The 13,223-nt window shown below is 42.4% G+C and overlaps 1 protein-coding gene across 1 annotated transcript in view; it reads left to right on the top strand.

The window, feature by feature from the left end:
- KNL1 (kinetochore scaffold 1) overlaps positions 1-13,223 on the top strand; it is a 193,388-nt gene that overhangs the window by 117,557 nt on the left and 62,608 nt on the right. The window contains exon 12 of the mRNA XM_069208569.1: positions 9,592-9,692. Coding sequence (XP_069064670.1) covers positions 9,592-9,692 — 101 coding nt within the window. The remainder of the gene's footprint in view (positions 1-9,591; positions 9,693-13,223) is intronic.

The raw sequence follows: 13,223 nt of genomic DNA, 5'->3' as shown, positions 1-13,223 counted from the left end.
TAAATTGTTGGATAATTGGTGCCATTCTGGTGTCGGAGTGGATGGTATTTCGGATCATTGATGATGTAGAATGAGGCTTGTTTTCTGCTTTCTTCAGTGATTTGTATTTAGTCTTGCACTAGCTCTAATAGCTATGGGAGTTATGTACAATCATTACAATGTCTTTCTTTGCACGTGGAAATATGGACTGTTTCAATATGCTCAGATTTCGCTACACTTGACGACAATGCTCTGGGCCCTGATGTTTCCTTGCATGCTATCTTGTTTCCACTTGCAACTTTTAAACTTTGGTGCTAGTACTTGCAATTGTTTATTACTCCATGCAGTGTGCCCAAAGGGATTGCCTCCTTCTCTCATAGTCTACATTTTTAAAGCATTAACAGATGAATTCATGAGGAGGAAAGCTAAAAAGGCTGTATATACCCATCTTATCCATAAGTATCAACAAGCCCTGAAGTTATTTTGTAAGCCAGCTGGGGGCTTTGTTTTAATTGTCATTATTTGCTTTATGGCCATTAGAGTATTTGCAAACGTTTGCACACCACATCACTTTGCTTTTTATTATTGTTTTGAACAGTTCTGACTTATTTCATTGCTCAATGTTAGGTATGTTTATCCTGTTTTCACTTCTTAGCATGTGTGCTGTAAAAGTTAATTTCTGAAATTAATTCTTAGCCACGGACTTATGACCTTTCCGCAGCTAGTTCCTAAGCACCAAGAACAAACGTTAATGTTTTTTTTTCTCTTGGCCATAAGATCCATGAGAATCATTTGGCATCCTAAATTACCAGTCCCCTTTCCTTCAAAAATTTATGGACATCCTTTATTCCTCAAGGGCAGGAAAGTGCATTAGATGCAGTACAGATTGTAAATTGGAGCATCTGTGTAGTCCCATACCACAGGCACTACTGAAAGTTTGTAGATTACATTCATCTATGCTAGGTGTGCACCATATACGTTCCTCATCCAGCGAGGTGTTTTTACCATTAAAAAAAAAAAAAGAAAAACCTTTCAGGACCAGCATTCTGAATGAATTTGAGAACGTAATTTGGATTTATAAATCATGAATTTCTTCTCTTTTCTAAGATAGTCATATCCACTCCCACCCTCCCTCCCCCCACCCCCCTCAACCATCTTAATCGCAGATGTCCTCTGTTCACCTCAGAAGGAGTATGCCTTCTTGCCATTCTTACAAGGAAACACCTTGGTACAGGGGCCAATTTCTTCTAGATGATTCCAGGATTAATCAGATGTCCTTAGGTGGGTGGCCCGTTTTACATTTTGGCTGCTGTCACATGAATCTCACTGCCTCTTACCTTATGTCAAGATTTGGATCTGTGTAAGCCTAGGCATGCCCCGATATTGTGTTTTTCCTGGGACTTTATAACTTTTTTTTTTCTTCACCTTGACTTCAGGGCTATGGTCCCTGGAGCATTCGTTTTTCTCCTTTTTTTTTGTCCCACTGCCGCACCAAGATAACCATATGGTAGAATGTTTACACTTACAAAACCCTAACCTAGTCTTTCTTCAGCCATGATTTTCTCCTGGTCCTTTCTCTTTTTATGCTGTATTCTTTGTCATTCAGCATATTGAATTTAAGCATTTGTGTACATTTGTATAGCACTTAGGCATATGTTCTTTAGAAAGCAATTAAAATAAATATTAGGGAAAGACTTGCTGAGCTTCGAACAGGTAAACTTCTTCAGATCCTGGCACAGCCTTATCTCTGGGCGCCCCCGGACAGTATGCGTGACTGGTGTTTTGCCCAAGTGCAGTGTCTAGTATCATGAGGGTTTCTTCTGAAACTTGTGCAACCCTCTGGAAGTGACCTGGTGTTGCTTGTTGCTGGGAGATGGAGTGGCTGAATGACTGGCTTTGAGATGATGTGCCTTCCATCCATAACCCTGGAAGTACACAGTTTGAAGTGGAGTGGGACATCAAATGGGGCAAGCCGTAACTGCCTCCATGATACCTCAGGGGGTTCACCGAAGCCAATAGCTCTGGATAAGAATGGGAGAAGCATGTGGTGTAATAGGGATGGCAAGCTTAGGGGAACACAGCCTCTGAGTGACTGCGTGGATCTTAAGCTTGGGTGTGCCTAATGACCTTGAAAGTGCACATAGAGGGGGGGGTGCTTTCAGGGAAGTTGTAAAAAAGGACTTTTATCCCAATGTAACACTCTTGACCAAGAGGAGCTGCAGTGCCTGCTGAAGAAGGGAATGGTGACAGTTATCAAGCATAGCAAATATGTGATAGGGCCAGAATCCCAAGTTGGCTCCGTTTTAATTGGAAGAAGTGTAAGAACACTGGGTGGTAGGGACTTTGTGGATCTGCATAGAGTCTGGAACCTTCCCCCAACAAAATGAGGAAAATCCTTCATTTTAGCCAAAGTTTGAATAGCAGTCAGAGTAAGAAAACCTAGAGTGATTCAAGCAAGCCACACCACCATGGATTTGCCTGGATCTCTTGGTCTCAGAAATACCTGTGATTGGTCAGGCTTCCTTGTTGCCAGTTGATCCAGAGCCCAGATAGTGTGACCATTTACCATGGCAAGTGAGAAGAAATACCCCCCCTTTCTGCCAGCCGTGTCAAAACTATAGCCAAAAGACTCCACATTTCCTCTTGCTTGCTATGGAAATGGGTCAGTGCTTTGGGGCTTAGATATGTCCCCCCCACAACAGGAACCGCTCAGAGTGAAACCAGTCGGTGCCTAGCGATGCCTGCTGGTTTCACTTTCAATCAGTTAACCAAGTACATGGCGCATCACACCATTCAACAAAACAAATAAAAATCTCAGTTGTTCTAACTCTATGAAATCACTAAGCCTTTAGTTAAGAATGGTTCCCCTTCTGTTCGTATGCCCTGGTGTCAGTATTACAAGAGTTAGATGCTACTTTTGGTTATGACTTTAGTGCGTTAACAAGGCTTGAACATGTCCCACGTTATGAGGGTGATGGGGAGGAGGAAGAAGCTAACTAACCCTCATAAATTGATGCTGTACCGCCTTCGTGGTGATGGTATGTGGGGTGTGGAGAATTTGGACTTAAGTTACCCACAGTGGGCATTAAGGCAACTTGCTGACTGCTTTTTGCAGCCTGGGTCATCGACATCTGAGCTCTTGCTGCCTTAAACAAGGCCACACTAAGATCCTTATTGTGATGTGGGCCAAGTAGTGTTTTCTGTCTTTGGTTTCCTGATTGCTTAGATTAACATGCCTGCTCATAGGGTCCGGTTCTGCCTCACACAGTACTTGACTCAGAGTCTTGTGTCGATAAGCAAGGTGGAGCTTGCTGCCGTCTCAACTGATTCTTCAGAACAATCCAAAAAGATCAAGTCTCAGAGAAAAAGATTGTAGACTCCAGCTTTATGGTTCTTGAACATTGCATGCCTTTTGGGCCACTAGGAACATGCCCTTTAGGACATGACAATCAAGATGTTGTCTATCCTCCTTGAGGATTTTAGGAATCCTTTGTCCAGACTGTACAAGAAGGCCAGGATGTGGTTAAATACACCCTGAGAGCTGATCTGAATATTACAGATGGATTCTCCCAGGTCATGGGCACGTTTGGAAAGTGCCTCTTTTTGACATGGTTACCCTCCACTTTTTGCCTGGTATCTGATGTAATTTTGACTAAAAGCACACTGGTCTCCAGTGCCAGATCTCGTTCCCAAAACTGTGCAGTTGTTTCCCCAATTGGCAAAATCTTTAGCACCCTCTAAGTCCCTAGTAAATGGTATCCCTGGTACCTAGGACCTGAGGTACTAAAGAGGGTACCTAAGGGCTGCAGCACGGATTGTGCCACCCTAAGGGACCCCTCACCAAGCGCATAACAGGCTGCCATTGCAGACTGAGCGTCTTCATGCAGACAAAAGTGAAAACAAGACATGGCACACAACCTGTGTGCCATGTCCCTAACCCTGCATTCAATATATGTAAGTCACTCCTCTAGCAGGCCTTACAACCCTAAGTCAGAGTGCGTTATATTACTTGTGAGGGCATATCTGCATGCCAGAAATACACCTGCTATGTCTTTGTCAATTCTCAGACATAGTAAGTTGCCAGGGAAGCCATTTCAAATGCATGTGCTGGACGCTGGTAAATACAAGTTCCCCAGCTACATGATGGCTTCACTGGAGATAGGTATGTTTGGTATCAAACATCTTGTATTGGTGAATCCACACTGATGCCAGTGTTGGTTTTACCAATGCATGCACCCAGAGGGCACTTTAGAGGTGCCCCCTGAAACCCTACCAGCCTCTGGTGTGCTCACTGACCAGTTTCTGCCAGCCTGCCAACTGAGACACTGTTCTGGACACCTAGGTTGAGAGCCCTCTGCTTTCAAGAGGTCCAGAACAAAAGCCTGTCCTGGAAGAGGGTGTAACACCCCCTCCCACAGGATGGCCTGATGATTACCCTTCCTAACGCAGCAAGCCTCAAAGGGCTGGCACCTTTGAAATGCGAATCTGGCTCTCCTCACAGGAAAGGAAGAGAAGCAGATCCTGACAACCTAAGAAGAGCAAGGACATCAAAGAGCTGCAATAACAGCAGAAGAGGAGAAAAGAAGCAGCTGACCTGGTTCGAACCCCGCAGGCCGTCTGCATCCCTCAACTAAATCTACACTGAAGTCGGCTCGTCCTACATCTGTGACTCCAGAAACCTGAGAGAACTGCCTGCCTTCAATAAAGACTGAAGACCTCCTGTGAACAGTGGACAAGCTGTTCTCCAAAAACCTCAGAAGAAGGAACTGTGATGTCTGGAACCACCAAAAGCCGACACCTGAAGTCACCACTGCATCTGCTATCTCTGACCTGAGGTGAAGTGGACCACCGGTACCAACAAGGTTCCTCAAAGTCAAAGTCCATCATGGTTTCATCCATCATGGACTCCCCAACGTCACCTGCAGCCTCTGCATGCAGCTCCCCTTTCCTGCACCCTCTGTGGTGATGAAACCTGATGCCTAAAACACCCAATGCACCCGTCTCCTCCAGCCCGAATTGAAGTGGACCTCTGGTGTCCATGAAGTCCCCTGGCTCTCCTGAGCTTGAGACCACTGTAGCTTCACCCCTCCTGGACGCCCCCGACGATGCCTGCAGCCTCAGATCACAGGACCCTCAACCATGAGTGCTCCCGGACACACAAACCCAGCACCAAAGGACACCCCTGCACGGTCACCCCGACCTGTGGAGAAAAGGACCAAAGGTGCACCTTCATCCTGAGCACTGTATGTTTATAATCTACCTGTTGGCTGACCTCGACTAGCCTCCTAAACAGAGCCTGCATCTTTTTTCCATGGAGACGGATCCCCATTGCAATACACCTGACACTGTACTACACCTCTGCACCCGGTCGCCCGGAGTGACCTGTTGGTGTGGTCCTGACTCTTGCCGAGTACTCACCTTAAGTCTCGGTGATTGGTCCAGTAAGTCGTCATACAGTACCTGATTGCAGAACTTGTATTTCCTCACATATAATAACCTTGCAGAACTCAGAAATTGTACAGTCCACTATTCCTTTAAAAAAATGTACTTGCCTGAACATATATGAAGATACTTGCTTTTTTTATAAATTGGTGTGGATCTCCTTTTTGAGTTGTCTCATTTATTGACTGTTGTGTGTATTTGTAGATATCTTGCACTCCTCTGTTAAGCCTAAGGCTGCTCGACCACACTACCTCTAAATAAAACATTTTTGTATTGCATAGCAAGCCCTGTCAATGGACTGGGGAGTCCCTGGACCCTTTACACAGTATTCACATACATACCACATAGAGCCAGCTTCCTACAGGCACTACTTTGGATGTGCTACTGATTTTTCCAGCGACATCCAGGTTACAGTTGAAGTAAGGCTGTTTGTTGAGAACGTGGATTCTGCATTTGAGTGATTTAAGGGCAATACAGCTATGGCTCACTCTTCAAGCCTTCTTTCTCCCACTAGCTAGTTTCACCAACAATACAGACAGCTTTGAGGTCACCCAAGTGGCCTCGCCTACCGTCGGTGGTTGCCCTCATAGCCTGTCCACGACCTTTCCAGATCTTTCATGGCTCTAAAGGAAGGGAATTTGGTAAAGGACGTGAGCGTCTACAGACACAGAAGGCATCTTCTTTTCCTGCTGCTGCTGCCACAAAGCTGCTTTAGTTTCCCATCTGACAGCCTTTTAGGCGTCTTTGGGGACAGAATTAGTTTTGCCAACATGGCTGCCATGCAATTACTTTGGACCAGTGAGTCCCTCAAGGTATCCAGTTTGGTTACTTGGTACTTACTGCTTCCCAGGAAGAACAGGGCGCCCATACTGATGCTGGATCTCTGGTTTCTTAACACCTTCCTCAGGATAGACAAGTACAAGCTGGTCCTGTTGGTCTTGGATCGTGAAGATGTGTGTACTCAGACTTAAAGGATTCTTATTTTCATTTGCCAATCCTGCAGTCCCACTGATTTGTTCAATTTGTGGTGAGGTTATAACATTTCCAATTCACCATCCCGTCCTTCAGCCTTGCCTCCTTGGATGTGCCCTAAGGTGATGTCTTGGTTGCAGCCCACCTTTGCAGGTTGTGGATACATGCATACCTGCAGCAGTTTTTGATGTCAACCCTGGAATTCTCCATAAGCAATTGCAAACTTGTCCTCTTCAGTCCTGCAAAGAATTCCCTTCATAAGGCTCATTCTGGACACATGAGCTTTGAAAGCCTTGCCACAGTATGAGTATGGGTTGTGTGGAAAGGCTACAATTGTGAAGCTTTGGGCACTAGCCCTCTTTCAAGCCTGTATGGTTCTGTAGCTTTGTGGTTTCCTGGCCTCTCGCATACTGCTGGTGCATCATGCCTGTTGGCAAATGTGAGCCCTGCAGTGGAATCTTTGTCTTCAATGGAATCAACACTAGCATGCCTGTCTGACAAATTCCCTGCTCTGGGTGAAGCTACCTGGGACCTTTAGTGGTGGATGGCAGACAACATCTCAACAGGGTGGAGATCATTCTATCTCACAGTAGTGACTGACACATCCACTATGGGCTGGAGAGGTCACTTTTGAGAAGCAGAAGATTTTAGTCTCTGATGGAGCAGTGTCCCCATATCAACCTTCTGGAGCTGTGCATCATTGGTTGGCTTTTCAAAGCCTTTCTATCTTCCATCAAGGGTAGACCTGTCCACATCCAGACAGCCTTGTGGGGCTCTGTCTGGAGACTTTCAGGCTGTGTAAAGGGGAAGGGGGAACCACTCCCAATCTTTTTAATGAGCAATCACATGGTGGGTTCCCTGAACGGAAGGGCAGAAGTACTCCGTCGATGTTGCCTTCCAACTACAAATGGTGCTTGCTCCAGGATGTAGCACAGGGCATCTTCTCTGAGTGGGGAGTGCCTCTGATGGATGTATTTGTTACCTTCAATAATTTTTGGTGTTTGTGGATTTGAGTTTTCATCTCAAGTCTTTCTGAGAGCCTTGTTCCACTTTTGGTGGAACTTCTGCCACCTTTACGCATTCCCACCTTTGCTATTGGTTCTTCAGGTCCTGGTAAAAATCCAGAGTGACCAAGCTCAGCTCATCCCTTTAGCCCTGGGCTAGGTTTGGAGAGTATGAAATGTCAAGTAGTTGAATCTGAATATACGCCTATCACTTTGGCAGCAGTCTTCTGGAGAACCTGCTATTCCATCAGCAGCACAGTGTTTTGCATCCCAACCTCCAGAATCTACACCTCCATGCCTGGAGATTGAGCAGAGTCACCTGAGAGGCTTTGATCTTCCATCAGAATGGTGGAAGCTATTCTGACTGCTCACCACCAAGTCCATCTATTCTTGCACTTAGTCGAATTTCTTTGCTCATGCAAGGACCAATAGTTCAAACCGCTGCAGGCAAAGTTGTCAGCTATTCTTCTACTCGTTTCATCTCTGGACTGGTCAAGTTTTGCAAGTGTTGTGGGCACTCTGAAAGGTTACTTATCATATCTTTCAGGCCTCCTTTGTTTGTTCGATTTATCTCTTTTTATTTAATTGACCTAATGTGATGCATTTCTTAAAGAGGCTTTTATAGGCTCCCTCTGGCTCCATTTATTACACAGTGGGACTTTAATGTGGTTCTTAAGTTTTTCATGTGTACTCCTTGAACCGGTGCACAGTTGCATTGAGACTTTTGACACTCAAATCGGGCCCTTATTGCCATTACCCCAGCCCATCACGTCGGTGAGCTGCAGGCATTTTCTATTGAGCCTCAATCAACCACCTTTTTTCCAGACAAGTTAGTACTTTGCACTTAAATTTTGTTTCACCCAAACATGTTGTTGCCCTTTCATGTAAGGCTGACCTCCTCGCTGTGTTCTGTCCCCTGCCACATCCTTCTAAGGAAGAGGAGACACTTCATCTTGATGGTTTTTTTTTTTTTTTTTTTTGCTGTTGCAAAAAAAAAAAGGGGAGGCTGTACAGAAATAGGTCTTGTCAAAGTTGAATCAAGCTGTGCTATGCTTTGGCTCAATCTACTAGGGCACAGGCCTTGACTAGACGTAGTCAGGTGTTGGACATCTGCCAAGCTGCTACATGGGCATTTGTTTACACCTTCCACATAGATTACCGTATCAATTCTCAGATCTGCAGGATGGCCCATTTTACCCATTTGGCCCTACAACACTTCCTGGTGTAAAGTCCACTTTTCAGATCTACCATCTGTATGAGGGTTCTACTTTGGTTGTGAAAAGTGGTGAATCTGAGAGTAGCGACTTCTGAAAGTAATTGTAATGCTCTTTCCAGTTGATAGTCTAACCTCAGGTTCCTCCCACCAGTCCCTTTCCCATTCTAAGGATTGGACTTTTCATAGGTAATAGGTTTTCAAGCTCGTGTTTGCACACTGTCCATTCCTCAATTATCTGCTGCTCCAAATTGATGAGTGTAGAAAGTGTCGGGATAAGCTGATGTCAGCCTGTATGGGTGGCACCCATATTAGCCACTGTCTCACCTCCAGAAACAGGACAGTTGTGAGGGATGTCAATGGCCCCATCTATTGGCACTGGGTTCTAATGTTGAGCTTTACAGATCCAGTCTGGGGCCTGGGGAGATTTGAAAGATGAGATATCTGTTGTTAGAGTACCCACCAGCAATATTTTTACTGACCGTTTTGGACTAGTCCCTACTGTTCCTCCTTCCAGAAGGTTTGTTAAGACTTCTGTCGGGTCGGCTTCACAATTTAAGTTGTACAGGTATTTTTCTGGATGTGAAGATGGTAATTTTCATGGGCACTAATGATACTTTTGCCCATCACAACTATTGATGCTGGCAAACACCAGTGCACTTCAAGGCATTTCTAACACTCCAGCTTAATTTAAAATTCCAGGGTGCTTGACTGTTGCCAGGGAACATTTAGTAAGTGAAAAAGTTTCTTGGGTGGAGATGAACATTAGAAATCATAGTTATGTGATTGACTGCAATTTCACTTCAAAATGTAGAGTTCTGGTGTGTGTGCTCAAAATTGCAAATGTAGGCCTCGACATTCTTTTTAACTTGATGTTTCTAACATTGTTGTGGGAGAATATTTGCATTGTTACAGTTTTAATTTTGGCATGCAGCTGAATATTTTCATCTACTTTATTTCCATTGTTTATGCTTGTGTTAGCTTCTCAGAGTGGGAGATTAGTGAGTGGGATGACCAAGGTGCAGTTTTTACCTTTCTTCATCGATCAATAGAGCTCTCAGTCACATTTGGACAACCTTTGGGTAAGTACATTAAGCCAATATCTTCTTACATTTTTCATAACAGTACTGCAGTGAGTGATCAGTTTTCAGAAGGATTTTATCATTTTAAGGAAGGATTTAAACACTTTTTATATAAATGAGAGAGAACCATTGCCAAAAATCTGACCTTGACCTTATGGAGTCTTTAAAAGACAAAATACATATTTTCAAAGTCATGATCATTTTGTTTGTGCTAGATTAGATCATTATGGGTTGCAACTGGAAAGTAGTAAAATATGTAATGTGTACGCAAAATACACTTTAAATGCCATGTTGCGATTTCCCTGAAATGCCAAGCAACTACATTTATTCTTAAATTGTTTTATTTTTTTAGATGGTATGTTTGTTATTGCACATTATATTTTTGTTTGCTAATTGTTTGTCCTGTCATAATGTCACACCATTTCGGAATTCCATTGCATTTGTCTAAATCACCAAATGTCTTGTCTGGAAATGTCACCAAGCACTTAAGTAGGACTTGGAAATTATAAGTATTCTAAAGTGTGTGCCGGCTTGTTCTACAGGGCACTGTGTTTTTTGGCATTGCTCGCCCCTGGGTAAAATAGTCTCCTCATTTTCTTTTTACCTGCCTTTGGAAACATTTGGAAATTTTAACTACTTGTGTATCTGATGCCTCTTTCAGATGATTCACTGCAAAATTATCCTTTGGCTTTGGGAATTTGTTCAAAGCAGGGGTCTTTGATCAGATGTAGTTCTCAACACAAAAGGTCAATGAAAATCATTGACCTACCGAAGACTAAGCAACTCGTACATTATTAACAGACACCCCCACGCCCAGTTTTTCTTGACTTTAAGCCTAATGTCCAGAGAGCCCGGTACCCTGGTTTGAACAAAATACTTTGACAAGGGCACAGTGACTGGGCTGCCATGTGTCTCATTGAGAGCATGGTCTTTGCGGATATGAATTGACTTATGGCACAGGGCATACCTTTCGTTATATGTGGCACCGTTACATGTATACCACAAACATACAACCTTTGTTTAAATGGGAGAAATTTAAAGTGCAAAAATGTTCATAATGTGGAATATTTTTCTGCAGTTTAAATTTATCCCATTTAAAAAATGACTGGATTTTTCAGTTATAAATTTGGCGCATGATCTACTGGCCATTTCTGAGCAAGAGGCCTGTTTGTAAATGCAACACTTTGGGGAAAAAATGAGAAAATTAAAATGAAAAGTTAACTTAACCATAAGGTAACTTTTCATTATAATTTTCTCAGATTTAAAAGTATTGAGAAACATAATTGTGTTCTCACCTCCAAAATTGAGATAACAAGGACTTTTATTTGAAAGTTAAATATCTCAGAACTTCATTTCTTCACCTCTGTGCCTTGGGTCATAAATCTGACTCCTGCACTGCTCCTTATCAGGCCCTGCTAGCTGCAGCCTGATGACAATGTGAAATAAACACAGCCTTTGCTTAAATTAAAAGGAAAAAATGTGGACCTGTGCTTAGTTAAAAATAAACTCCAGGTTGTGAGCTACTCTGAAGGGTTCTGGGAGCTACTGCTAGTTCACAATAGACTTGTTGGAGACACCTGGTTCAAAGTATGTCCATGGCTAACATTCAGGCTACTGCATGTGGGTTGTGGTCATTGATGACACCTGCATCAACTTTTAATCCATGGCCTTTCAAGTATTGTGACCTCCTAATCTGTCCATTGGCTCTGTTGGTTTCTGTAGTTAGGTCACTAGTAACCCACTAGCACTGGATATTACGAATCACACTATGAGGACCTAGACCATTCATTCTACAAAAGAAAAGGACAAAGTGAACAAATGGGAAATGGTCATAGGGCTTTAAGGTTTTTTGTTTTTAAGAGACTTATATTGCTGCTCAGTAAAGAAGTTCAGTTATAATGGGGAATGTAAGGAATTGCCTCCTTGTGTGTCCCATTACCCCATCTCATTCCAGTATCTTAAAGTGAAATATATGTATTCCATAATCTCTCAACGTTAAAATGTTCTTTCTATAGAAAGAAGTGCCAGGCCATTGTACGAAACAACAGATTGGTGGCAGGAGGTAGTGGGCATACACGACGTATACACGCTGTATATTGATATCAATAAAATATTATTGCAAAAAAGCTAGAAAAGTGTATTCGAATACATAGACATACCTAAGAAACAGTCATTTGGAAACAAAGGATCTCCTGTTTTTTTTCACAGAAATCCCAGGCAGTGAGGTAATTATATGTATTTATATTTGCAGTTTTACATGTCATATACAAGATCAATAGGCGTTATAGCGCTTTTTTTAGGAGGAGATCATTCTCTTGAAAATCATCAGATGGCACATCATTATTAATAAATATAAACAAGTCTGAAAAGACATAACATTTGGTTATACATTTTTAATTTCTAAATATAATAGACCAGACATATTCTCAAACAATTAACAGACATAAATGGAAATAATGAGCGGTCAGATTCTACTGTACTCTTCTGTAGGCCAGAGAACATATGTTGTCAGGCACACAGTAGGATATCTTCGGAGAGAATAGAGGTCAAATTTTCTGGGTGCTTTCAAAAAATGATTGTGAAGTGGTTTCTTGTTTCTCAAACCAATATGGTTCCATAAGCGTAGATTGAGGTTCATTGGGAGTGTTGTGCTCTGAGCTGATTAATGTGTCAGTTATTTTGAAACCTGGATAAATTAGCAATTTCCCAAAATTTACCAAAAACAGTGATCCCAAGGTAAAACTTGTTTAGCTCATTAAAAAGAAGAAATATATTCCAGAACAATGTTTAATGATAAATAATTGAAGAACAATTGTCATGTACATAAATGCCAGTAGGTTGAGAAAAACATGCTCGAATTTCAGGTGGAGGTGATACAAATGTGAAATGTGTATCACACTCTGCGATGTATTTATGTATCCCATATCATTTAATTGTTATTATTTGAACGTGTCCACACAGTTAAAAACATCGTTTTAGAATATATTGTTTCATAAATTGATGAATAACTATTAGCTTAGGTATTTTAAGGTACCACTATACATAGTTTTCTTCATAATGCTTACCATTATGGATAGACTTTGTGCTTCAAATAGGAAGACATTCTAGAGAAATAAGGACTGGGGTAAAGTACTTGACTTGTTTTAAGCTTGTGACTAAAGAGCATCATACCTCTGATTTAAACTCTTATTCTCATATGAATCTGTTAACTCCTGGAGAGAGTTTGTATTGATACCAAGCATCCTTTGCTGTGACGTTTGTGTGTGTTTAGGGTCATATTTTTATTTAGTGCAAAGTCTCAATTAGTCTGTGAAGTCATGCATGTAAAATTTGCAGTCCAGTTCATCAAGTCCCACATTGCTTAGATGAGGGTTGAGCACTGGGGAGATGAGTAGTAATTTGGTTTAAGTGGATTTAATTCAGGTGGTATCAACCATGGTTGAATGTTTTCTTTAGTATGTCTGGGAGAACGTGTCCTCAAAGGAGAGGATGTTGTGTGGTCTGCATAGAGTTTGAGGGTTTGAGAAACAT

The sequence above is a fragment of the Pleurodeles waltl genome, chromosome 9 (assembly GCF_031143425.1).
Source record: "Pleurodeles waltl isolate 20211129_DDA chromosome 9, aPleWal1.hap1.20221129, whole genome shotgun sequence".
Classification (NCBI taxonomy): domain Eukaryota; kingdom Metazoa; phylum Chordata; class Amphibia; order Caudata; family Salamandridae; genus Pleurodeles; species Pleurodeles waltl.
This window is presented reverse-complemented; position numbering and strand designations above follow the sequence as displayed.